The sequence below is a fragment of the Calonectris borealis genome, chromosome 10 (genome assembly GCF_964195595.1).
Source record: "Calonectris borealis chromosome 10, bCalBor7.hap1.2, whole genome shotgun sequence".
NCBI classification, from domain to species: domain Eukaryota; kingdom Metazoa; phylum Chordata; class Aves; order Procellariiformes; family Procellariidae; genus Calonectris; species Calonectris borealis.
The window spans coordinates 16632824-16660681 of NC_134321.1; the positions used below are offsets into that span (position 1 = coordinate 16632824).

The 27858-nt window shown below is 41.5% G+C and overlaps 1 protein-coding gene across 4 annotated transcripts; it reads left to right on the forward strand.

The window, feature by feature from the left end:
- Positions 1-114: 114 nt before the first annotated feature.
- Positions 115-27795, forward strand: TKT (transketolase). Of its 4 annotated transcripts, none has more exons than XM_075159152.1 (14): positions 115-480; positions 5938-6055; positions 7663-7776; positions 8440-8537; positions 10206-10397; positions 11260-11378; positions 15060-15253; positions 15869-16033; positions 17305-17461; positions 20825-20955; positions 22194-22277; positions 22457-22550; positions 24238-24360; positions 27492-27795. In XM_075159152.1, the coding sequence occupies exons 1-14, from the start codon at positions 374-376 to the stop codon at positions 27677-27679; spliced, it is 1884 nt and encodes a 627-aa protein (XP_075015253.1). In that variant the 5' UTR covers positions 115-373; the 3' UTR covers positions 27680-27795. The 4 variants fall into 4 exon arrangements, with proteins under 4 accessions (XP_075015253.1, XP_075015254.1, XP_075015256.1 ...); XM_075159155.1 differs by lacking the exon at positions 115-480 and adding an exon at positions 5489-5507; XM_075159156.1 differs by lacking the exon at positions 115-480 and adding an exon at positions 5489-5507 and having other exon boundaries at positions 7700-7776.
- The last annotated feature ends 63 nt before the right edge of the window (positions 27796-27858 follow it).

Below are 27858 nucleotides of genomic sequence, written 5' to 3' on the forward strand. Positions count from 1 at the left end.
AGGGAAATGGCGCCAACGCCGCCTGCGCGCGGCCAAGGGCGGGCGCCCAGAACCCCCCGGCGCCGGCAGGGGGAGCCGGCGGCCGCGCGAGGCGGGGCCGCGCCGCGCCGCGCCGCGCCGTGCAGTGCCGAGCCTCCGGGGCCCGGCCTGCCCCTCCCGCGGGCCACCGCGGCCGCGTGCGCGGCCAGGCCCGGCGCAGGCGGGAGGCGGGGCGGCCGCCCTCTCTCCGTCTCTCTCTCTCTCCGCCCCCACCGCACGGCCCGGCTGAGGCGCGCTGCCCACAGCCCTCGCGGAGGGCCGCCGTCCCTGCCCAGCCCCAGGTGCCACCGCCGCCCGAGCGCCGCTGCCGCCGCGGCCCTCCTGCTTCTCCCCCATGGAGGATTACCACAAGCCCGACCAGCAGACCCTGCAGGCCCTGAAGGACACGGCCAACCGGCTCCGTATCAGCTCCATCAAGGCCACGACCGCGGCCGGCTCCGGGTGAGTGAGGCAGGCGGGCTGCGTCCTGCCCCTGGCCGCAGACCGGCCTCACGGTGCGCCCGCGGGTACGCGGCGCCCGCCCCTCCGGCGAGCCGTGCTCCCGCATCCCGGCTCGTGCATCCGTTCGGCGGCGCGGCCGGGGTGGGGTGGCGCTGGGAGGGGCTGCACCGGGCTCCCTCAGCCCGTTACCTGGGACACACCGGTGTCTCCTGAGGGCAGAGCCCCCCCCCCCCGTCAGTTTTCTGCCCGTTGTGCATAACACCGAGCGGGCGGGGGTGCTGGGGGCCCCTCCATGCCTCCCGCGGGTGGGCGGGAGGGCTGAGGCGGCCGCGGGGCGGGATCTGCGCTGCACGGGGATGGGGAGCCCGAGCGCGGCGTGTGGGGGAGGGATGATGCCGGGGGGAGTCACGGCCAAATCCCCTGTATCCCCCCCCGCCACGTCGGGGGCTTCGCGTGAAGCTGCTTGATGTGGAGGTGCTACATCTGGAAATGGCGGCCGTGGGTGAGGTGCGCGGGTGAGGTGTGGGGCTGCCGTGGCCAAAGGCGGCCCGGCCCGGCCCGGCCCGGCCCAGCCCAGCCCGGGGGCGGCAGCCGCCCCGCCGCGGGCCGCGTCGGTCGCCGGGGCCGGCGGGTGTTGTGACTGCGGAGAGAGGCCGGGAATGCTAAGTTGATGCAGGACTGAAAACCAAAGAATTTGTGCCTGAGGCGCAAGCCGTTTCTTTTTCATTTTGTGCCCGTCAGTTGGAACTAATTCTGCACAGAATTTCAAGTGAGCCCAAGTGGGATTATCTGTGAAATGCCCGCGGTCTCAAATGGGCAGTTTATTCAGGCCTCTGGACAGGATTTAGTGTGGGCTCTGATGTGTGCAGATTCCAGGGTTATCCTTCCTTTGATCGTGCTTTACCTATGGAAAAAAATCTCTGCAAACAATCTGCTTTTTCTCATGTAAAATTAAAGCCATTTTTTCTGCTTGAATAATACATTTGAGTGTTTCCTTATAGAGTGCTGGCCTTTTTTTTTTTTTCTTCTTTCCCTGTCCCATCTTGTTGCAATTTCCTCCTTTGGACCTCTTTGAAACTGGCTGTAGTGTTTTAAAAAAAAAAAGAAAAAAAAACTTGAAGTAATCCTTTGGATGCTGAGGTTTGTGTGGAGAAAGGTGGTGTGTAAAATATTTTAAAGCTGCTTCTTTGAATTGCCTTACACTTTCCGCCCTGCATCTGGCATGGGCTAGCTCACATGGCTCTTTCTCAAAGCATACAGAAACTGAACTTTACTCGTTCCTTTTGCATACAGCAAATGAAAACGCTGCTTTGGTGCTTCTGTAAAATGGAGTGTTGGGACACAGGGAGTCTCTCAGGCATAGGAGTGGTTTTTTACAAAGCCATAGCTTGTTTGGTCCAGTCTGGAGAAGGAAGTACAGGATACTCAACAATTGCTCTTTCAATTCTTGATTTGTTTCAAAGCTACAATGTACAGGCAGTATTACACAAGCCTGTGTGAAATTGTAGGTAGGAAAAATTGTGCTAAATCTACTTAGTAGAGCTTGGGCTTCAGTCTTGAGCTTCTAGTGTGTATTTTAAGCAGGTCACAGAGATGTATGGTTATCAATTGTCTTATCTACAGTTAAAATTATTTCTCTGTTTTGTCTGATGTGCTATTAAAGAATAAGGATCTTGCTACAGCCTTTGCTTCTCTTCTGTGGTCTATGAAATTCAATAGTAAAACCATTCTCCCCATACTGATAAAGAAACAGTATAAGTAGTTTTACTCAAACTTTTTATTCCTGGTTCATGTATGGTACGATACTGGGTATTTCTTGCACAAAGGCATTTCATTAAATCATTCTAGCTTATTCTAGCACTAGAGTTGTGTACAATCTGAAATGATTACACAACCTGATAACGAGCAGATTATGAAAGATGGTCTCTGGAGGGAAGATTCTGTTGACAAGTCATATATTTTCTCAATAAGATTTGGTTAGCAAGATGATGGTGTAGTAATGTGCCTAAAAGAAAAAGACAGAGTCTGTTGCAATGTTAGGTAAATCACATAAATTTCTAAAACAGCTATACGTCATGAATGTGTTTTCCAAAACCTGAATGAGACAGTAAGTTTTGCTTAAATTGCTGGTATACACTAAGAATGTAGAAAGGTGTTTGAAAGCAAGTTAAATTTAAATAGAAGCTTACAGTTAATAAAAAAATTGTCATGCCTGCATTGACTTTGTTAAGGAAATTTGTATTTGTTAAAGGTGTAGTTTGTAAAACTGAAGGAAATACTTGCAATAAAAGCACTTCAAACAAAACAGGACCTGCTTACTTCTTTCAAGGGAGTAATTTCTGTAAAATGTGGCGTATATTGCAACACAAGTGGTTCCATGGTAGATCTGACACAGAAGTTCTTGCAGTCTTTATTTTTACTAACTTTTGTAAAAGAAAGTACGGCCTTTGTCTGAACAAGAGCTAAAAGATCAGGTAGTCTGAATCCTGAAGATGCTCAAACGTATCACTTTGAGTGCTTTACCAGCCGTAGTGGAAAAAATCAGTGAACTGGAAAAAAATTTTGTGCTTAAAATGCCTTAGGTGGGGAAAAATTTGATTAAGTTAGTTTTAAAGATTGAACATACTTGCTTTTGGGCGTGGAAGTTGTTTTTCTTTTAGATAGGTAGTGCAGACATTTTCATCAAAACTGGTAGAGTCTCTTTTATAGCTAATGATAAATTTCTGCAGTTTTGAAACAGTGTCTGGCTTCTTAGAATTAGATGGTTAAATTCTTAAAAGTGGAAGTTGCAAGAGTTTCTTAAGAGGCAGTTAAGTTTCATAACATGTGGTATGATCACTTGTTGCAGATTATTTTCTCCTTCAATTTTTTAGCTTTTGTCTTTCACTCAGTATTCCATTTTAACATTCCACTTCTATTCTTTTCAGTTGAAATGTGTAGATGCGTGTAAATGGAGCTAATATAAATTGATGCAGAGTAGTAAAAAAACCCACACAAAACTACGCTGGAGTAATTATTTTACTCTTGATTTGTGTGGATCCAGGATTTCAGTGTTCTAATGTACTTTGGTTTGGTTTCCTACTAAAAGGGCTATACTTCAAAGTTAAGGCAGGTCTTCAGTAGAAGCTATCTGGCAGAGAAGCACATTAATCGGACCACCACTGCAAAATTCTAGGTTGTTTGTCAGGAACAAAATGTGGAAGATTGTGTGAGAATAGTGGCAATGACTTGCTGTGGTTTTTTTCTCCCCTTGTACAAGTAATCCAAATACGCTTTGCTAGGCTTAACAAGGAATTCTTTTAACAGAACTTATTAGAAAAGTGTGAGTTCAAAGAAGACCAGTAGATATAGTTAAGTGGCTATATTTAAAGAAAATTGCGTTGTTGATATTAGAATGATTTCTGGTATGTGATATGTAGTTAAATTTTGGGTAATTTCTGTTAGTAGGAAGTCATTTAATTAACCTGTAGTTTTAACAAGATTTTTTCTTTTTTTTTCTTTTTTTTTTTTTTTTCAATTTTCAGGTAATTTATTAAATTTTTCTTCCTTTTTTTTTATTTCCACACGCTACCATTTTAGGTTGTTTAAAACTTTTTTTACCAAGACCAGGAGTTCATAGAAGTATGGTTAAGTATAAAGTTAATAAAATTAAAGGAATGAAAGCTTTAAACAAGCATGTAAGGCTTATTGATTAACTCAAATATGTAAATATTTACTAATATGTTTGAACCATGGTTTAAAGCTAATTCTTTTGGTTCCCTGTGTGTGAGTACTTACTAAGGGATGGACACTAACCATAATTCATATTTTGCTAGTGTTTTGCATGTTTTTATTCTCTTATTACAGTATTGTTGGGGATATTGGGAGGGAAAATTTATTACTACCAGAAGAGAATATTCTGATTAAAGTTCTAGTGAAAGTGTTGTCTAATCCTAATATGCATGGTAAATGTACATGCGGGAAACAAATGTGACACTTTCATAGTAAGTTTGTCCTGTTTTACAAGTAAGGTCAAATATTTTAAAAGCATCGTGTAAAAGATGAAAAATAAACGTTGGTAGAAGAGAACGTGAGATGAGAGTGCAAGTTATTTTCAAAGCTGGTGCAGATTTCTGCAGCCATCACCTTCTTACTGTTCATCATTCACTTTCGTGTACTTCAGTAACCACCACTGATGTCAAGAATGATCCTGTTTACACCAGTAAAATCTGAAAAATGCTACTTGCCGCACTCGATAAAGATTTTTAAAGAGCCTCCTTACCCCTTTTAAGTTTTATCGCAAATGAAAAGCCAAGGCTGATACACTCAAGTGGTCAAGTAGTGCCATCCCTTCAAGATGCATAAGAACTACAGTGATCATTATTTAAGTTACAATAATGTAGATAGATAAAAGTAATTGTATGCCTTTCTGTTACACTTCAAATGAAATACATACCTTATCTTGGAATAGCTCAATATTTGCCACTTGGAAATAACCCTTTTCATGTAACTTTATATTCACTTGTTGGTACTATATGGCATAATTGCTTTTGAAATGGGTCTGCATATTTCTAAGGCAAGTTATAGTTGAAGTATTAATTTGTGCTGCTATTGCAAATCGTTGCAAAAGTCGTCCCAGATAGTTCAATGGGAGAGACTATCCCAGATACTTATGTTTGATACACCAATAGTTCAATATTTCAAACTGATATAGATGTAAATGTAGAAAATGTTGGTTCCTCTCTTAGCGAAAGATTAAGCAAATTAGTATTTTACAATGTGTATCTGGGTGTTTAATGGAGACAGTAAATTTCTGTGTCCAGTTTCAGTAGAAGATGAAATACAAGAGTTGTATTATTTAATGCCCTCTTTAGAAATCAGGATTCTAGTTCTATCAGCTCTAACATGGTAAAATAAAATGGTACGTATGTTATACAGTTCTAAATGTTCCAGAACTTTCTGCAAAAGTTAATCTTTCATTACCAATCCCTGCCTGTGCAATGGGACCTGAACAGGTCATGATGCCACGCTTTTAATTCCTTCACTCGGTGAGTGGCTAAAGTACTGTGGAAAGCTGTCTTTGTTTCCTCTGCATCAGTGTGAATTTCTACCGTCAGATAAATCAGTAGAGTGTGATTTCAGCCACAGGGTCATACTGCTTCCTGTGCTTCACAGTCACCGATTAGGGTGGTGTTCCTTGGCATGAAAGAGAACAGAGAGCTCTAAAAGATATGTCCTTGAGCTGTCACCAGGGTCTATCTTTTAACATCCACTTCAGCTAGATAAGAAGGCTCCCTTTGTCTCAAAGTACAACTAATTGGCATTGGGGTAATGGTAGATGGGATGGGTTATCAAAACACTTAAGACTCTGTATTTTAATGCTGAGGAGTAGGGGATTGGTAATGTGGTATTTTAAAGATACGGTCCTGAGCAAACAATAATGAGAAGTGGTAATCTTGGGTCTGTCTTGACTTGTAGCCACCCTACATCATGTTGCAGTGCAGCAGAGATTATGTCTGTGCTGTTTTTCCATACCATGAGGTACAAAGTGCAAGATCCCAGAAACGCCAGCAACGACCGATTTGTTCTTTCAAAGGTAAAATAATAACTGTTATGCTATACTGTTGCAGTCTGCTAGTAAAGAGCTGTCTGTCTGTAAATTAAATTGACTTGTCTTCTTTGACTTATGCTTACTTATGCTTGCATCCACACAGAAATCTTTTGGAAATATTTGAGAGCTTGGAATGTGTCTACTTCAGAAAGACAAATAAAAGCTGGTTGAGTTAAGTTGTAGCATAACTCAAAAATAATTAGAAAGTGTGTGTATAATGTGCCTTGATAAGTCTTAACTTCACTATGTTAAGTTGTTCCAATATTAAATAATAAATGTAACTATATTGTCTATAAAATCTGTCAAGAAATATTAACGTCTGTTTTATTTTGGCTTAACCAATTTTCTAACGAGTAAGTCACAGTTAGCTTTTGTGCTCTACTTGTTAAATGCAGCCATGCTGTTATGCCTGCAGTCACGTCACAATGTGCACTAATTACTGTCAGCTTTTCAGGGAGCATTATATGAAATAGTTATGGTAGGTTAGTGAGTAGTTTGCATTCCTACTGTGCCAGTATGATATTAAAGTCAATACCACTTCTGAAGCCACTGTGGTTCAGAAAACACATAAAACCGCCATCTGGACTGGCTGTTAGCGTTTCTGTCCCCTTTTGCATTGTACCCTTCCAAATCACAGGGACACTTCGATCATATGATATAAAGGCAGTTGAGAGGCCTTCAGAAAACATAATGATGTAAAAAATGGCAGATGAAGTACTCCAGTGAGGCAGGTTCCATCTTTGAGTCAGAGTTACTCACATGGCGGCTTACAGTAGTGGTGCATAGCTGATGGTGTATATCCTTGCATTGGATATAATAACTGTTGCCACTTCTGATTGCCATTCTGAAATAAGTAACTGGATGACAAGCAAGCAGCTAATGCTGAGGTGGTAAAGCAAAAAGAGAGAGTCGCTTCTTCATGTTTACTTTACCTCTCTCTAATTAATCGGGGTTTCTGCCCAGAGTTGCTAAATGGCTTCAAACCTCTGCATGTTTTTTTGACTCCTAATGACTCCATGGGTGGAAGATGACTACTGCTTTGCAGTTGTCCAGTTGGACCTGGCTGCAAAGATCTGAGTGTATAAAGCTTAAAATTTTGCCTGTTGTTACTCACTGCATCTTACCTTGAATACATATGTATTGAAGAAGTTCTAGTGGGATAACACTTGTTCATCCATCTGCTTACTGGTTTAGTGAACGGTGCTCTGTTCTTGAAACTGGTACCGAAGTAAATTGAATCAAGGTTTTTTATTTGGATACCAAAACTACTTTTTGGAATTGGACCTGCTGAGGGAGACCTTCTTAGTCTTCCAAGTTGATTTTCTTGAAGACATCCTAAATAGCCCTCGAGAGTGCTGCATTTTTTCTGTCTTAACAGTAGTCAGCTATCTGGGGTGCTCTAAGCAGGGGCATGGGGGACTTGGAAACAAGCATCAGTGTGAATGTTGCATTGTAAAAGTGTTTTATAACTCGATCCCTTTTTAGTGGACATAAGAACCTGATTGCGGGGTTTGTCAGCTTTGTAGAATTTTGCTTTGATTCTAGGATATTGTGAAACTTGTGCTTTGCTTAAAATTTATGTTTCTTTCTAGGGTCATGCAGCACCAATTTTATATTCTGTTTGGGCAGAGGCTGGCTTTCTACAAGAAGCAGAATTACTGAACTTGAGGAAAATTGATTCTGTCTTAGAAGGACACCCAGTACCAGTGAGTGCTTATATCACCTTTGATATAAGATGGTGTTTTCTGTAAAACAAGAAGTGCCTGTATTTTGCAGCAATTCTTTGTTGCCAGCTACAGTAGAGGCAAGGTAGACTTATAAGAAGGCTGATAATATTTATGGCTTCACAACTGAATCAATGTCTGTGTTTGAATGAGCATGTAAAAATGGCCTTTATTGTTATAGTGAAGTTCCCCTACAGTCCTGTATGTCAATACTTTCCATTTAAAAAAGGTTTGTATAAAGTTTCGGCATGGCTTTTCTCATCCTTTAAGAATACCTTTGAGGTATTTCAAGAGTTTATATCCAGTTTGGTCACCTCATTGGTCTTTCCATTCCCAGCCAGTTGTTTCAATTGATTCTTTTTAACACAAAATCATCAATTCTTAACTGTTGCCATCCAAGGCATAGCTGAGGAGTTCCTGGGCCATAGGTACCATGCCCTCTCAGAGAGCCTATTTAGCTTGTGATACTGATCATTCCCTGCATTGCAGGGAAAGAAGGGGAACAGGGCAAGATTTGGAGGGACTTGCACTATATTGTTATGGCTGAGAAGCTGAATTTTGATGTATGTTGAACCATCTTCTAGCACTGGAATTTAGTTCCTCTGTTTCGTAACGGTGAAATAATTGTTGTCTTTTTATTCTCAGAGACAAGCATTCACTGATGTGGCTACTGGATCCCTTGGTCAGGGTCTTGGTGCTGCATGTGGAATGGCATACACTGGCAAATTCTTTGACAGAGCCAGGTAATTCTATCTTCATATTTTATGATTATAGGCACTCAATGGGAATACTTTGTCAAAAGAAATTATATTCTTATCTCAATCAGGAAAAAAAACCCCTCCTTTATTCTATTCTCCATTCCCAAATCTAATTTCAAATTCAGGTTTTAAATGATAGATTACTAGCCTGATAATTACAAAGCCATTACCAGTGAAACTACCAAGGATTTAAAGATTAGTGAGAATTAGTGCATATGTTGTTCCTTTAGTAACCTGGCAGCATTGCAAGGTGATGTTCCTGAACAGAAATGGCAGTAAGTTGTTGGAGCGGCCTCTAACTTCCAGAGAGTAACTGATAGCCGTTTTGAGACTGGTATGTGTCCCCTTAGAAGGAGGATGCAAACTAGAGATGCGTCTGTTCAAAGTCAGATGACAAATAAAGGAGAACATGTGTCTAGATAAGGAACTATTATGGTCAATAATAGCACCACTGAATCATGAAATAGGGCTCAAAATGTTACCAGAAAGGCACTCGACTCCATAGAGACAAAAATGACTGTTTCTGCCATTTGTTTTGTGGACAAGAAAAGTAGATGTCTAAAGGCAAATCAGTAGATGTGTAAAGGCAAATCAGGAAAACAGTCTGATGTAGTTGATATATTTTATGTGACAGTTCTAGTACATTCGAGCATAGGCTGCGCAGTTAATGTGTCCTACACTTCACTAGCTTGAAATCATTTCTGTGAAAGATGACTTGCTGATTTTAATTGAGTTTAGCAGATGCTACGTGTGGAAAAAATCTAACCAGTCCTTACATGTCAGAAGAAAAAGGTGGTCTTGCATGCAGTACTGGGGAGCAGCTTATATAGAAGGAGTTCAGATTTAGCTGAAGGCAGGTGGGATTCAGATCAAAAGTCTGTTATAGCTTAATGTCTAGTGAAAAAAAAATTGTTAACAGCCATCTTGATTATTTTGTTTTAAAATCATATATTTGAAGAATAATTCACTATTCTTTTTTAATTTTAATAGGTATAAACATTTATAAAGCTCTGTCATCCAAAAAAAGAGAGTGATAATAAAAGAAAAATACAGCGGCTGAATTCTGTAGAAATCAGGCAGTACTCCTGCTAACTGAGTTTTGCCTAAATAAAAAGCTTCAGTGTTTGGAGTAATCTACAAAGTCATGTCATGCTGGTTATCTTTTTCCTGAATTCTGAATTTGGTTATGCAACATGCTTTAATCCATAGTTGAGTTCATCCCCAGTTTATAGTTTCCTGAAATTAAATTATTGGTCGTCCTTCCAGAGAGTATATGGTAGGAATGAGGAAGCAGACAGTAACCTTTCATGTATTGTTAGTGATCTTGCTGAGTCACAGTGACAGTGTTTAATGGGCCTGTTCATTCAAGCGTTGCAATAGGATGCTTAAGACCTGAATTTTTTGAGACAAAGGTTTGAAAAGGAATACAGTATTTCTCATCTTATTTTTTTCCTGTGTTACAGCTGAAAAGTATTTTAATTTAATTTGTCTAAGGTTACGTAAGGTTATCTGAGGTGAATGCATTGAGCAATGGGAGTTGAGTTTGGGATAGAAAAAGCAGTGAATTCTCACTTGAATTGTTAGTCGGGTTTTGCTTTTGATTTAATTGCGCTTGCATCAAACTTTTTTTTTTTTTTTAATTTCTTCTTCTAGCTATCGAGTGTATTGTCTGCTTGGAGATGGAGAGTTATCTGAAGGCTCTGTTTGGGAGGCAATGGCCTTTGCTGGGCTTTACAAGCTTGATAATCTTGTTGCTATATTTGATGTTAACCGTCTTGGACAAAGTGACCCTGCCCCTCTGCAGCATCATGTTGAAATTTACCAGAAACGCTGTGAAGCCTTTGGGTACGTGATTGAAAGAAATTTGGTATAGTCTTCCATTTGAAACTGAATGTTTTGTTTGCTTTTCAGAATTTTTCAAATGAGCTTTCAGCTCTAAAGGGTACCATCACCAAGAAAGATGGTCTTTCATAATGCCTGATATTGGTTGTCTTTATTGGTACAGCAGGAATATTAGAAGTGGCAGAATTTTTTGTTTAGAGGAAAAATAAAAGGACTGCTTACTCAAATACATTTGTTAGAGGATCTTAAAGCAGTTTTTATCACATTAAATACAGATTTTATAACTGTTTGTATGACCAAATGTACGGTCATAGCAGTACGAAAAGGCCCGAAAAAAGGGCATGGAAACCATTACTAGTAAGAAAATTCTTTGTGTGTTGGCTTTCATTTAGTTTAGAAATGTATATTTCTATGTAGATGCAAAAATCCATGATAAAAAACTTTGTCAGATACAACAGCAGCCATGCAAATTATGATGGAGCTTTTTTATTATTTTTGTTATTTTTCTTTTTTTTAATCAACTTTCATTGTCATTTTTTTAATTGATTTCTAGATGTTCGATTTGCTCTTGTGATTAAAAATGGCTATTATGTCTGAAGAAATGTAGGATAACTTAGTTATCTGTGGGCTGTGAATTTTGCTAGTAGCTGTTAATACCTCTGTGATGAATTTTGCGTTATAAAAAAGGGACTATGATATTTTATGATCTCAAATGAATGCTGGTTCATGTTTCTGGCATACTTTGGGTCTCTTAAAAAGACACTGTATTGGAATGAAGTTAGTATTTGTTATTGTTATTGCGAACTACCAGAGAGTGTCACATGCTAAAACCCTTTAGAAACAGTTGATCTGTTTGTGTTCTTAGCTGGCATGCTATTATCGTTGATGGACACAGTGTGGAGGAACTGTGCAAAGCCTTTGGCCAGGCCAAACATCAGCCAACGGCTATCATTGCGAAGACTTTTAAAGGCAAAGGCATATCAGGTAATAAAACATCTATTGCTTTGCATACACATGTGTATATAATAATATATAATATATAAGAGGGGCCCAAGAAAGCTGGTTAATATTCAAGGACAGGTAGCCTGGGAGGAATACAGAGAAATTGTCCGAACAGCCAGGGATTAAATTAGGAAAGCTAAAGCCCTGACAGAATTAAATCTGGTCACGGACATCAAGGGCAACAAGAAAAGCTTTTATAGGTACGTCGGTGATAAAAGAAAGACTAGGGAAAATGTGGGCCCTCTCCAGAAGGAAATGGAAGACCTGGTTACCCGGGATATGGAGAAGGCTGAGGTACTCGACAACTTTATTGCCTCAGTCTTCACCGGCAAGTACTCAAGCCACACTGCCCAAGTCGCCGAAGGCAAAGGCAGGGACTGGGAGAATAAGAACCACTCCCTCTAGGAGAAGATCAGGTTCGAGACCATCTAAGGAACCTGAACGTGCACAAGTCTATGTGACCTGGTGAGATGCGTCCACAGGTCCTGAGGGAACTCAGGCAGATGAAGTTGCTAAGTTGCAATCCATCATATCTGAGAAGTTGTGGTAGTCCAGTGAAGTTCCCACTGACTGGAAAAGGGAAACATAACCCCCATTTTTAAAAAGGGAAAAAAGGAAGACCCGGGGAACTACAGGCCAGTCAGTCTCACCTCTGCGCCCAGCAAGATCATGGAGCAGATCCTCCTGGAAACTGTGCTAAGGCACATGGAAAATAAGGAGGTGATTGGTGACGGCCGACATGGCTTCATTAAGGGCAAATTGTGCCTGACAAATTTGGTGGCCTTCTATGACAGGGTTACAGCATTGCTGGATAAGGGAAGAGCAACTGACGGCAGCTACCTGGACTTGTACAAAGCATTTGACGCTGTCCCGCACAACATCCTTGTCTCTAAATTGGAGAGGCATGTATATATGACGGATGGACCACTTGGTGCATAAGGGATTGGCTGGATGGTCGCACTCAGAGTTGCGGTCAACAGCTTGATGTCCAAGTGGAGACCAGTGATGAGTAGCGTTCCTCAGGGGCCGGTATTGGGGCTGGTGCTCTTTAACATATTTGTTGGTGACATGGACAGTGGGATTGAGTGCACCCTCAGCAAGTTTGCCGACGACACCAAGCTGTGTGGTGCGGTTGACACGCTGGAGGGAAGGGATGCCCTCCAGAGGGACCTTGACAGGCTTGAGAGGTGGGCCCGCGCGAACCTCATGAAGTTCAACAAGGCCAAGTGCAAGGTCCTGCACATGGGTCGGGGCAATCCCAAGCACAGATACAGGCTGGGTGGAGAATGGATTGAGAGCAGCCCTGAAGAGAAGGACTTGGGGGTGTTGGTTGATGAGAAGCTCAGCATGACCTGGCAACGTGCGCTTGCAGCCCAGAAAGCGAACCGTATCCTGGGCCGCATTAAAAGAAGCGTGGCCAGCAGGTCGAGGGAGGTGATTCTCCCCCTGTACTCCACTCTCGTGAGACCCCACCTGGAGTACTGTGTTCAGCTCTGGGGCCTCCAGCATAAGGGCATTGACCTGTTGGAGTGGGTCCAGAGGAGGGCCAGAAGACGATCAGAGGGCTGGAGCACCTCTCTTCTGAAGATGGGCTGAGAGAGTTGGGGTTGTTCAGCCTAGAGAAGAGAAGGCTCCGGGGAGACCTTATAGCAGCCTTCCAGTACCTGAAGGGGGCCTACAAGAAAGCTGGAGAGGGACTTTTTACAAGGGCATGTAATGATAGGACAAGGGGTAATGGCTTTAAGCTGAAAGAGGGTAGATATAGATTAGATATAAGGAGGAAATTCTTCACTATGACGGTGGTGAGGCACTGGAACAGGTTGCCCAGAGAAGTTGTGGATGCCCCATCCCTGGAAGTGTTCAAGGCCAGGTTGGATGGGGCTTTGAGCAATGTGGTCTAGTGGAAGGTGTCCCTGCCCATGGCAGGGGGGTCGGAACTAGAGGATCTTTAAGGTCCCTTCCAACCCAAACCATTCTATGCTTCTATGATTATGATACGTACATAGCGCTGCAACAAAGGTGCAATCATTAAAAAATATAAAAGTTTAATGTTTCATACACTAGAAGAAGTTGGTATCCTATCAGCTTTTTGACTTGATCATACTACCATACAATCTGAAAACTCAGAATTTCACCCTCTTGTTTTTTTCCTTTGTTGCCTTTTCTTATGGAGGACATTAGATTGACGCTTCCTTGGAAGCAGGCAAAAATGTGGCTCTCGGTTCTTCACATTATCCAGCCATGTGTGCTTACATGTTGACTGGGCTTTTACAGAACCCCAGTTGCAGAGTAGGATTTCCTCTGCTGTCAGCTGTATTTGAGTTGTTACTCTTCAAAAAGTCTTTTCTCGTCTGGAAGCTGGCTGGGGGCAGCAGGGAACATTGGACCACATGACTTGGTCTTGAAAATTGCCCTTGCAAAAGAGGGCAACCTTCTTGGCTTGCTCTTGATCCCTAGACTCACAGAGACTACTCTGAGAAGGGAGTAGCTTTGTCATAGAAACTCCCTGCTCCCCTGTTGCAGGTGACTGGGTCTGCAGTATAAATGCATAGAAGACGAGGAGGGATGCTGCATTTACAGTTTTGACAAAGCTGCATGAGACGTGGTACATAGGCTACCTGGTCATACTACAGGTTATTTCATATGATCTGATGTGTGTAATTCATTGAGATACAGGATACAGTAGTCCATAGAAATTATTTCATAGGTTAGCAGCTGTTTGAATTTTGGAGTTCATGTTGCCTCTAAGAGCCTTTTGTAGTTTTCCTGTGGTGTGAAACTTACCTAAATGTCATTGTCTAGGGGACAGATACGTACCTACATGTTTGAGCAATAGCATGCAGAAGTCTTTCAAACTCTTTATACTTCTCAACAGTGTTAGTGCTAAGAAAATTATTTTGGTTCTTTCAAGTGAGATGTGTGCTAGCTACTGAGCATTGTATCCATAGAATGGAGTAAATGCATATTCAGTGTGTCAGGGGTTGCTGTGATTCTGTTCAGCTACAGCTTTTAGCAGCATTCTGTGAATTTGTCTTTCTGACCAGATAAATATTAATAACAAGAGTGAATGTCTTCATTCCTCTTCATTGAGTAAGCGAGCAAAATTCATTATTCTTACTGACTTACTCAGTGAAAAGCAGCATATCAGCCAGAGAGGTAATTTTGCTGTTAGTGCCGGATGCACAAAGATAAGAGTCATTAGAAGCTATTAAAATAAAGCTGAAAAACGTCAGGACTTGTTTGAATTAGGCAGTTTGGTTAACTGTTGTTTGCAGCTTACCTGAGTTTGTTTATTTAGGCCTAACTGTTGAAATTTCTTGTTAACTGTTCACACTGATTTACTGTTTACTTCTTGCCACACTTATGGACCAGGTCTTTTAGGTGCCAATTTAAAAACAATTTCAGTAGAAGACACTGGAATTTCGCCACTAGTTTGGAATATATGGAATTTGACTATTTCTCTTATGTATTTAAACATGTCTGTCTTAATGCAATTGAATACTATTGGAATTGTTTACAGTGGGAATAATAAGGAAGTTCTTCCTTGGAAGACTATACTAGATTGTCATACTCCACTGCACTTTTATCTGGGTAAAATCTGCAGCTAAAAACTTAAATAGTTTTTATATTTTTCTTACTTGTAATGTAATTTTAAATACACAGGTGTTGAAGATAAGGAAAGCTGGCATGGAAAGCCCCTCCCAAAAAACATGGCTGAACAAGTCATTCAGGAAATAGATGACAAAATCCAAAATAAGAAAAAGCTTTCTCCAGCCCTCCCGGAAGAAGATGCACCTGTAGTAAATATTAGAAACATTAAGATGCCATCTCCACCAACTTACAAAGTGGGAGAAAAGGTACTCCCTTCCTTTTTCATTGTTTGTCAGATATCTTCCAAGTGTGAGACTGCTTAATGGATGGCAGGAGGTTTTGTGTTCTCCCTTGCCACGATTTCAACTACCCACCTCTTCTCTCCTATTTTGAGTATCCTGGTAAACACCTACCTCTCTGGTGTGACACACTGACATTCAACTCACTGGGTATTGAAAGGATATGTTAAAATACAAAGAGTCAAATCACTCCTCTTCATTTTGTGATCATTATCAATTACCCAAACTATTTTATGTGTATTTAAAATTGAAGAAACTCCACGAGGTTCAGTGAATTTCTGTGATTGGAAACCAAAGTTTTCAAAATTTCCTAGCTGGATTGGTAGGGAGTTGCTGATTTCAGCGGAGATGTGTGTCCTGGTGCTTTGCTGTTTTTTTTCTTCTTTTGTTTACTCTTGTGTGTGTCACTGTTCTCATATGTACTTCTGATACTGCTAACATTTAAAATGTTTTTGGTTGTGGTTTGTTTTGTTTTTTTTTTAATTGTATGTGCATGCACTCATGGAAAAACAAGAAAATGGAAAAAAAAAGCTGCTAGAAACAGAAAGTTGTAACAGTACTGCTGTATTTTTCTTTTCCTAGTGGGCTACCCGCAAAGCTTACGGTGTTGCACTTGCAAAACTGGGCCATGCTAACGATCGAGTGATTGCTTTGGATGGAGACACAAAGAACTCCACCTTCTCAGAGCTTTTTAAGAAAGAACATCCCAGTCGCTACATTGAATGCTACATTGCTGAACAGAACATGGTAACTAGTCTCTTGGTTTTATGAAATACTGGTATTACACAGCAGGATCTGAGACCATTCAGTCTGAGTCTTTAGAGAGTGGGGTTTTAATATTTGCTTTTCATATGTGTATTCCTGGATATTTAGTTTGACTTGCTCACTTCTTAGGGAAAAACTAGGCTATGGCAAAAGCTTACACGTATAATCCAACAGGAGTGCTTCTAATCATTCTTTCCTAATCCCCCTCTTTTTTTCTTTTTATTTTTGTGGTCATATTGTCTGCATTTCAGCAGAACACAAGGAGATGGCAACATGTAAACAACAGTAATACTTTCCACAGTGTGATTTGTAGAGATTTAACTCTGAAATGACTTTTTAGGGTTTTTTTCTTCACAAAAATGGTATGTCACAATGTGACAAGGAGTTCTATGCTAGGCTGGGGTATAAAGATGAGGACAGAGAAACAGTTAATAAATTTAGCCTGATGACATTTGTACAGAAAGGACTAAAATAATTTGATAACTAATCTGTTTGACTGAGTCTTCAGTTGTCACCTGTATGAGTTCACTGAAGCAAATGAAATTAAAGACATAAATTCAGGCAGAAATTTGTTGTTTTCTTCGATGATTTATAACCAAAGAACCCATGGACTGTCTCTTGCAAATTTTATACTAAGGCAGTTTCATGAGCTTGAGTCAGGCATTTTGGATTTACATCAGCTTAGGAGAAATTTGCCATGAAGAGCAGACCAACTTCTGAGCAAAATAAATGTATGGGCTAATTGTAGCAATAAACGATTTAAGGACCTTGTTCTAATTTCCGTCTTGCTGAAGAAGGGCCCTTTTAGTAAATACCAGTCCAAATAACACAGGTAAATCCATGCCCACTTAGTAATGATAATTTTTGTCTGCTGGAGATAGTAAAACGGTGTCCTTTGGACTGAAACTGTAAGCCTTTGATCCAGCAAAAAAAGAGGGGGATAAGTCTTAAAACTGTGAATGGCTGCTTGGAACAGGTAAAGAAAAGAAGCTGCCAGTAAGGATCAACAATAACAGCTAGCAGTTGAGGCAAGCAGCAGAGGAGATGCGGGAGGATAGATACTGGGAGAGTGAGTTGCCTCCTTTCCTTTTTGGAAAGGCCAACAATTAGGAGCAGGACAGAGGTTTTTAATCTGTATTGAGAGCTTGTTGCTGAAGTTTTATGGTAGGAAGTGCCACAGATGATCTCTTGGAAACAATCGATAAATGAGGAATTCACTGTTCTTGTACATTGTACAATCTCCCTCTTTTCAGGTGAGCATTGCAGTTGGTTGTGCCACTCGTGACAGAACTGTTGCTTTTGCCAGCACCTTTGCTACCTTCTTCACACGGGCGTTTGACCAGATCCGTATGGCTGCCATCTCCGAGAGTAATGTCAACCTCTGTGGATCGCACTGCGGTGTTTCTATTGGTAAGGGCAGCCTTGGCCTATTTATCAGCAGTTCCCATCCATTTAGTGATAAGTGTCGAGCAGTCAAACTGATAATGCTTTGTGGAGACAATCAGTAGTAAAGCTGTGATGGTATAACAGTGGCACCATTTATAGGAAGAAGTCGTATTTGCAACTCACTTTTATCAGACACATCGTTGTATTTGGAATGAGAAAGATTTCAACTCATCTGCTTTTTTTCTCTTTTATCAGTTTGGCCTGATAAACATAGGACTTTTTCCTACAAGCTTTTCTACTCTACAAGTATAGAGTGATATATAAGGGATTGGATTGAAAGTGAGGAGCTTGGGTTCCTTTCCATCTTTGCAGTTGACGTCCTCTGTAATGAGAATAGTTGTGTGGTTACTGTATCTTTGTTTCCCAGTCCCCAAAATAAGAAACTAATGAAACTTATTCTTGCACAGATGCTCTTGTCCACCAATCTCAAAAACACTTTATAAGGAATAAATATTTTTGTTTTAATATGCCTTTGAAGATCACCGATTTGAAATAATTGCTTCAACTTATCTCAGTATTTCTTACTACTGAAGCAGTTAATGTGTTGATTAAAAAAACCCCGAAACCTCAAAGTACTAATGGAACAGGAACTGTGAAGCTGTTACGTAATTCAGGAAATTGGCAGTACCTTCTCTGGTCTTTGCTTCCCATCATGACTGTTTGGTACATGTCAGATCATATTGGGGTTTGATTTTGGTTTGAGGGAGGAAGGGAGTTTTGTTTTTTTAGTGAATTGCATAGACATCACCCATGAAAACAGGAGCAGACTTGCATACCAAGAAGGAAAATGCCAGTAGACATTTATGCTTGAAAAACTACTAGGCATTTATAGGGGAAAAGAAAGAGGGAGAGCTGACAGGGCTAGTAAATTAAGGTGCTCTCCATACATCAATTTTTCAGTTGATTTAATAGTTTTGGCTAGCAGTATGGTTTGGAGGAGGGTTGGGTTTTTTTGTTTAAAGCAAAATAGTTAGTTTGACCTGTAATACTGGTAAAGCTTTAAAGATTTAAAGATGCTTCATAAACGTATGTAGTCTCATCCAGAACCTCAAGCTTAACCTGCAGCAGTATAGAGTATGCTTTAGTAGTGGAGACTGTAAGTAGAGTATATCAGATTATAGCTTGTATATGTCATTAAGGGAGGGATTCTATTACAAGCCTCTTTTCTTTTTAAAATCAGTCCTCCCACCTCATCGTAGTCTAGTTCAATCCAGTTTAAGTCTTTTAGCAAGCAGCAAAGGGTATTGGTGCAAAAGCCAATTAGCTTTGGTCTTTGCTCATTTAAGAAGATACAACTCCTTTGGGTTACCTCAATTGTTCCGCTGTGAGCTGTGATTGTGAAGTGCATACTTAGATTTATAAAGTTGTTTGAGTTACAAATCTGATTCAGGCCTCAGCTCTGATTTTCAAAAAAGAATTTGAACCCAAAGTTTTGCAACCAAGTTGTAAAAGAAAGTAATTCAGAGAAATCCTTTAGCAGTTAGAAAATTCAATTTTAAATGGAAGGGTATGAATTAAGTGTACTTCCTGTTAGAACTTTGGGCCTGCATGGATCCTAATTGGTTCTGTGGTGAAAATTGAAGTTCTGTGTATGCAGTTCTAGGTAGACCTGGGCTTCTGCTGCATTGAAATTTGGACCCATTAAATTTATGAGAAATAACTATCACAATGACCTTCTGAACTTGTACTAAGTTCACCCCTAGACCAATAGTTGCTGATGGACCAAAACATCTAATGAAATATTAAATGTGTTTTCAAGGTCATAAGAGAATAATGGGAAATCTGTATTTTCCAAACTGAATACACGGGGAAAGAAATCATAGTGCACATGTGTCAAAAATAGAAATATCAGTTGTTTAGACAACCAGTTTTATATTCTAGACATTTGATACTGTTCATATTAAGCACTCACATTTTTTTATTAAGCTATAAATATAGGTTTTGCAGATATAATTGAAAATTACTCTCTTTTGATCTGTGTTACTCTAAAACCACATAAATCAGGATTTTTGTCAAGATGCACTTGGGACCGAACTCAACTTAGTGCTAGTCTGTAAATTACTAGTAAGAACTGTGAATGCTGGTATTATTGGCACCACGTTAGCAAAAGTAGGACAAGCATGAGTACTCTCTTTACCTTGAGTAAGATTCTGATTCAGGTACCTGTTAATTTTGTTCTTCATAATTTCACTTTTCTTCTATGTATGCATTGTGTAGGTGCATTTTAGGAAAGGAAAACGCCCACTGAGATCCCACTCATTCAGTCAGTGCATACAGATTTAGAAACTGTGACGTTGAGAATTTTTTTCATGTCATGACTGAAAGCCGAGGTGCTCTCTTTTCCTGGTTCGTGCTTACTTTATTTGTAACGTGTAGTGGCAGAGTTCAATGATTGCTTTCTTTAACATGTTTAAAGTTCTTCGGAATTTTGTGCTGCCCTTATGAAAATACCCTCCTCCTTCCTCGTGAACTCGTCCTTGAGTAACAGGTAGTGGGTGCATGTGGGAAGGCTTATTGCCCTGCTTCTGCTCTGCAGGCTGTGACATGACTGGATTCAGAACTCTTTGCATGGTTAGTTTGGAACAGTGCCATTCCCAAAGCACCATTACATAAGGTCATTGGGGGCGGGGGGTGTTGTGTGGTCGTTGTTTCTTTAACTATGGAAAATCATGGCATCCAGCACATGTTCTGGCTAACGATTCTTTTTCATAGATCTGCAGTTTATGCCATAAGGCACTTGGTTGTTAAATGAACAACACGGATGCCCTATTGCTCTTTAAAAGACTTTTTATAGTATTAAAAAATACATACCTTTCATTTAATCTCGAAGTGAGCCTAAGAATTTGAGAGTAGTTGTACCAAGTGCACTCTCCATTTCTAATGGAACACATGCAATTCTTTCACACTTCCAACAGTTCAAATCTAAAGGAACACTATTGACAAGTATAAATTTTGCTTGTGCAGCCTCAGTATATGTAAATCTGAAAATGCTTGGATATCTTGTGACCCTCTTTCTGTATTTGTACCCTTCCTACTTTGGTTGTCTTCCTTTTGTGTTGTTTTATTGTTACACATTATTTTCTATTTTTTCTTTTTAACCCCAGTTCTCTTTCTTTTTAGTCTCTTTCTATCTTTATTTACTGTTTAGATGGTTCCAAGTTTAAGGAGAAGATGATTCTTTTCTCAAGCAGGTAGACTTGCATGTCCTGTGTGTGCCTGATTTGATACTTTTTTTTTTTTCTGGCTTACATTGAACCTCACTGCTATACTGAGTGATTGTCAAAAATGTGCATGTACTCTTTCGTAACTCTGGTTTAATTCTTTTAGGTGAGGATGGGCCATCTCAGATGGGATTGGAGGATCTGTCCATGTTCCGGGCTGTTCCTAACGCCACTGTGTTTTACCCTAGCGATGCTGTAGCCACTGAAAAAGCAGTGGAAATAGCTGCCAACACCAAGGTTTGCATCACAGTATTTCTGAGCCAGAGAATAATTTTTTTTTTGCACTTCTTTTGCTGCTTCTGGCATGTTTCTTGCATGTCTCTACCCACATAAATTCTTTCAAAGGCTCCAGCGTGGCAGTGGGATGTTTTCTTTGCATTGAAAGGTTGCAGACATTCTGTCCAGGCTAGTGCAAAGTGAACAGTCTGGAGTCCTGTGGGCCAGATTTGGGGAGACGTAAATGATTACACAGTGATTGCAGTTTGAGTCTAAATTGGCTCAGAAATAAGGGCATGTGTAACTCTCTTGTTGGTCTTTAGCAAACTTACAGAAAGTATACTCCTAGCATGATATCTCTGGGGTCAAAATTGAAGCTGGATGTGGAAAGATAAATTTTTCTTTGGAGAGGATTTAATTTGAGGATTTTGATCATTAAGTGCGTGTACATGAAAGCTCAGGAGTCAGGTCCTTTAGTAGTCTAAGACAGTGTACCTCTTTTGGAGATACTGAGAGCTGGTGCTTGTGCTAGTTGACAGTCTCACTGGTCATCTTTTGCTCCTCTGTTGCCAGTGGTGGAGTGCAGTTAAATTGGACTGTGGCTGAAGATGACTAAGACTTCCCATGTGGCTGTGACAGAGTTTCTGATCTCTCTTACCTTCAGCTAATTTGCATAGGAATTGTCAAACGTCATTGGTAGCATTGGGTCGGATCATCTCCTTGATCAGTACTTATTTTGTCTGCCATAGGAATTCACCTTGAGAAAGGAGCAAATCTGAAAAATTTCAATCTTAGTACAGCTTTTAAGTGAAGGAGAAGAGACCAACATCCACCTAAAAAAAAAAAAAAAAATCCCAAGTAACCAGCGATAGGACGAGAGGAAATGGCCTCAAGTTGTGCCAAGGGAGGTTTAGGCTGGACATTAGGAGAAATTTCTTTACTGAAGGAGGGGTCAGGCCTTGGAACAGGCTGCCCAGGGAAGTGGTTGAGTCACCATCCCTGGAAATATTTAAAAGAGCATGCTCTAAGAAGAGGTTAACTATATTGTAATGTCTGAAACAACCAACTATTGAAAAAGGACGGGGGGGGGGGCGCGGGGGGAGAAAAGTTTACGCCGTAGAACCAGAGGTAACATAGAAGAGTGAAAACCAGACAAATAGAAAAAGTCGTTTTGCTGTATTTTTTTCATAGAGTTTACAAACTAGAATGTCAACACCTTTCTGGTTTTGTAACTTATAACGTGTTTACTTCGGAAACAGGGCATTTGTTTCATAAGAACTAGTCGTCCTGAAAATCCTGTCATTTACAACAACAATGAGGACTTCCATATTGGACAGGCAAAGGTAAATATTGCCCAGATAAATAGAATCAGAAAAAATATGCAAAGTTCCTCCTGTAAAAGCCCCTTTCCCTCTAAAGCATTTCAATGCCAAAGATTTGATCTTTTTAGTAAAATCTCCAGAAATGTTAGAAATAGCAATAAGATTTATTGTTAAAAGTACATGGAAACATTTTCTTGCAGGTGGTTCTGAAGAGTAAGGATGACCAAGTGACTGTGATCGGAGCAGGAGTCACTCTGCATGAGGCTCTGGCTGCAGCAGAGCAGCTGAGAAAAGGTGATTAGATTATGGTTTGGTTTTTTTTCCTTTTTTATCATTTAACACAGCAAAGAAATCAATACCACTCAGCCTAACTGCTCACCCTTTGTACTGGTAAACATTAATTAAAATGTTACAGACAGCTGGTCACCTGTTAAGCTGATACAGTGCAACATAGTATACATCTGCCAATCTTGCCTAATTGAGTAGGTTTTAGTTAGCTTAGCAGCATTAGTAGCCATGAAAATTGCCAAACTGATCAGATCAAAGTCTCTTTAGAATTGCTAATCTGTCTGAAAGTGCCCTGCAGGCAGAATCTTAGAGGAAGTGTGTAAGAAACAGAGTGATCCTTCCCTGGCACATTGTCTGGGCGGGCTAGGGTACCAACACGATAGAATGCAATCAAGCTGGGGCCAGTTAACAAAATACAGCTTGTCAGCTGAGCCACAGCAACTGTGTGTGCTCTTACACAATGCTGATGATAAGCAGTGCCTTGTATAGATAAGGTTCACTGCTACTTGGGTTTTTTGAATGAATGTATCAACTTTTAACTAGCGTGGGAGGCAGTAGTTCTGTGATAGTGCTCAAATGCGCTGACATCTCACAGCAAAGATAAAAATCCTTCAGTGAAATAAGAAAAAGAAACCGTCAAAAATCCATCTGTGAGTCAGTAGCCTATGCCCAGGAAGACATTACAAATAGTAAGAGATAATAGAATTAATGCTGCCTGTGGCTTACGGGTAGCTTTGTATGCTGTATCTTGGTGGACAGGTACTTTGTCATGACCTTGAGCCATCAGGCTTAGGACATTTTGAAAGTTGTATTTTCAGAACTATTGTTATTTTTTGGCATTTACCATGCTTTGCGATGCTCTGCTGATCTTGAAGTGTGAATAACCAGCTATGGAGAGGTAATCTCTTAGTGTGGAGGCAGTGTCTAATACCTAAAATATATTGGTCACTAAAGAGCCTTCGGTTACAAAACTGTCAACATAACATAGGGCTTCTTTATGTATGATAAGAGTTGACTCAGTGTTCAGCTAGCCAAGATCAGACAAAACCTCACGTAATTTGCTATTCTTATAAACAATCGCCATTTGTACGTAGCTTTAACAAGCAATCTAGGCCTGCCTTGTGATGACAGGACAAATTCTGGTTTTGAGGCCAACCTTAAGGGCACCACGATCAGGGCTGAGGCAGTTCAATACCTGATAGGTGGGCAGCCTGCAATGCAGAATTCAGAATGCCTACAGACCGAAGAAGCAGAAGGAAATTGTGCTTGGCTTGAAATAAAGTTAAAGGTAAAATAAAGTCTAGGAAAAAATTGTGATTGACAATCTGAATAAGAAGGATTTCCTGGTGACTAGATTCTGCTCTTACCCGTGGGAAGGCCAGTTAGATTACTGTTTTGCTGACGGGCACTCCTAGTGACCTTGAGTCATTTATCCAAGGCTTTTCTGCCTCAAGAGTTTTGTCTGTGGAATGGATGGATATTACTATCTCACAAGGTGCCCGGAGAAAGAATACATACAAAAATTAGGGTTGGTTGGGTTCTGTGGTAGACAAGCCATAGGTACAGATACCTGGGAGTTAGTGTAGACAGTTTTCATAATGGCTCTAAAAGATCGGAGGGGCTGCCTGTACTACTTCTATTGTCTTGCATTCTCCAAATTCATGTTGCAAATCATTTCATTCTATTTCTGCAGAAAAAATCTTCATCCGTGTGATTGATCCCTTCACTATAAAGCCCCTGGATAAGAAGACAATACTTGAAAATGCAAGAGTGACCAAGGGCAGAATCATCACTGTTGAGGACCATTACCATGAAGGTGAGCTGGGTCCAGGAGGTCACAGCCCACACAGTTGTTCCCCAGGGGTTGGAAGCTCATAGTTTCTCCTGACCCGAGAGAGAAGTATGGGACCTGATGTTGTCATTCAGTTAAAGTGAAAGAGAGGTTTTAGCCTTTTACATTGCTGTTACGATTATAAGATGACACTGAGGGTTGAAAGTTGCCTAAGATGTAATGGGTTAATCAGGGCTGCCTTTCTGATTAACTTGACCTTGTGTGCCCTTCTCTATGTGTGGTACAAGTGAAGTCTTGATTAATTTGTGCCCAGTGAAATTGTAAATTCCTGCTCTGGTGCAGTGATTCTGCACAGAATGGTCTCAGAATGGCTTTACAGCAGCTGCTCTGCAGTTTGTTAAATTGCAAGAGAGACCATTGCTGTGCAGGTTTCTTAAGTTTTCCCTGTGTCCAAAAGCTTGATTCCAGGTTGCTTGAAGTCAGATGGTTTTGCCAGTTTCCACAGTCACTCTGGGTTAAATTCCTCTCTCTTTCTTCTCCACTGCTATAAAAGAGCAGATCGGGGCCTGTGAAGAGTCAGAGCACTTTATATCCTCACTGGACTCTTTTTTTGTTCCTTCATTTCACCGGCTTACAAGCAGTTTCAGAATCTGTTGTTGGTATATGTGAGTGTTCTTAAGCTAGGGTAAAAAGTGCATGATGCATGCAAGAAGGAATTTCTAAGATGATTCCCAAGTAAATCTTAAGGTAAAATGCTTCTTGAGAGAAGCAGAGTAGTCTCTATAAGAGTCCCCCAGCTTCTGTGCCAGGATTTTATTTAGAATCATTTAGGTTGGAAAGGACCTTAAGATCATCAAGTCCAACCGTTAACCTAACACTGCCAAGTCCACCACTAAACCATGTACCTAAGCGCCACGTTTACACGTCTTTTAAATACTTCCAGGGATGGTGACACGACCACTTCCCTGGGCAGCCTGTTCCAATGCTTGACAATCCTTTCAGTGAAGAAATTTTTCCTAATATCCAATCTAAACCTCCCCTGGTGCAACTTGAGGCCGTTTCCTCTTGTCCTATCACTTGTTACTTGGGAGAAGAGACCAACCCCCACCTCGCTACAACCTCCTTTCAGGCAGTTGTAGAGCGCGATGAGGTCTCCCCTCAGCCTCCTCTTCTCCAGGCTAAACAACCCCAGTTCCCTCAGCCGCTCCCCATCAGACTTGTGCTCCAGGCCCTTCACCAGCTTCGTTGCCCTCTCTGGACACGCTCCAGCACCTCCATGTCCTTCTTGTACTGAGGGGGCCCAAAACTGAACACAGGATTCGAGGTGCGGCCTCACCAGTGCCGAGTACAGGGGCACGATCACCTCCCTACTCCTGCTGGCCACACTATTTCTGATACAGGCCAGGATGCCGTTGGCCTTCTTGGCCACCTGGGCACACTGTTGGCTCATGTTCAGCCAGCTGTCAACCAGCACCCCCAGGTCCTTTTCCTCCGGGCAGCTTTCCAGCCACTCTTCCCCAAGCCTGTAGCGTTGCATGGGGTTGTTGTGGCCGAAGTGCAGGACCCGGCACTTGGCCTTGTTGAACCTCATGGAGTTGGCCTCGGCCCATCGATCCAGCCTGTCCAGGTCCCTCTGCAGAGCCTTCCTACCCTCCAGCAGATCAACACTCCCGCCCAGCTTGGTGTCGTCTGCCGCCTTACTGAGGGAGCACTCGATCCCCTCGTCCAGATCGTTGATAAAGATATTGAACAGAACTGGCCCCAGTACTGAACCCTGGGGAACACCAATTGTGACCGGCCACCAACTGGAGTTAACTCCATAATCTGCTGCCGCTTGCTCTCTGACATGCCTTGTTTGCACAGGTTTTCAGGGGCTTGCCTGTGCAAACATGGCCCGTGAAGATGAGACCATATGCAAACAGAAAGCATCTGTTGTGAATTGCATGTCAGGCTTGCTCCTCCTGGGAGGAGATGGAGAAATTAGCAGAGGGGCAGCTGTGATCTATGGCATTAGTAGATATTGTAGATACCTACTAATAGAAATCAGTAGATATTATGAGAATATTATCCTACTTTAAGGTGAAGCATCACTCTTGCCAGGTATCTGAAGTGATCTGGTATTACCATAAGTGCTGGTTACACCATACTTTTGTTCCAGACTATGGATGGTGATGGCATCACTAAGCCTCATCATTTTCTAGCTTATCTTTCAACTCTGGACAAACATTTTACTGCAGATTTGCAAGGTGACAAAATCATCGCACTCTGAGGTGATGAACATGCAGTTTACACTGGCACAGCTTTCTCTGTGTGATGCAATCAAGGAAGGTCAAGTGTACACGCATCACAAGCCTGAATGCATTGCAAGCCCACATCAGGCTGATCTTACCAGCCACGTCCGTGGAGGCGCCTCTGGCTGGAGGCTGTTTGACTGGTTAAATCACACCGCGCCCGGAGCTGTGAAAAGCCCTGCGTTCCTGGATACACCCTAACTGAACTGCGGCACCAAGTATCTCTCCTACCAGGTCTCGGAGCACATGCTCTTGACACTATTCCTGCGTTTTCTTCTTCCCTAGTACTCCTGCTTCCAGGGTCTCTCCTGCCACCACACGGTTCTCCGTTGCATCCTTTGTCCCTGTGGCTGATAGGGATTCGGTCTGAGCTGAGCTCTAAGCAAAGATCGTGAATGTATTACATAACCCGGGGAGCTGCCTGGCGGCATCTACAGGCATTGTGAAAAGACGGAGCTCTTAAGTGCTCTTGAGATTGGTGGGAGTTAAGACTTTCAGCGCATTAAGTACACTTGTAAATACCCTTCAGTCTAAATATATTTTTAAACCTGGCTCTCGGTGGCTGGTGCTGAAGTGGTGAGGGCTTCCTGACAGTTCTGTGCCCTTTAGAGGTGCATGTTTGTTACTGCCAATTTTTAAGTACTTCAGAAATGTCAGGCTGGTTGTCCTCAAAATGTCTTTGAAAGAGGGCATGGTTTTCCTTTCACAAATGGGTAACTCAGACATATATTGTGATTGATGTTTCTCACGAGCATGTGAATTGAAGATTTGGCTTGCATGGGCCTTTGAATCAGATATAGATGCAATCTGTATGTCGCCTGTTGGAGCATACAGACATATGTCGTGCTTGACTTTTTTCCATAGGTGGCATTGGAGAAGCAGTGTGCGCTGCAGTAGTGGGTGAGCCTGGTATCACAGTCAATCGCTTGGCTGTATCTCATGTACCACGCAGCGGGAAGTCAGCTGAGCTCCTGAAGATGTTTGGCATTGACAAGGATGCCATTGTGCAAGCTGTTAAGGTGGCAGTGTCCAAATCAAGAAATGCGGAGTAGTTTGAAGCATCTTGTGCTGTGTTACAGAAAAGCAGTGTTCAGAGAAGTACTGGAAGTTTAAGGCAGGCAAAGGTGCTTTATGTAGAGAGTTCTAATAAAAATACCAGCTTAAAAAACCTTCTGGTTTTTAATCTCTTTTTTTTTCTCTGTGGGGTTTTGTGCAGTGGAGTAACATCTGA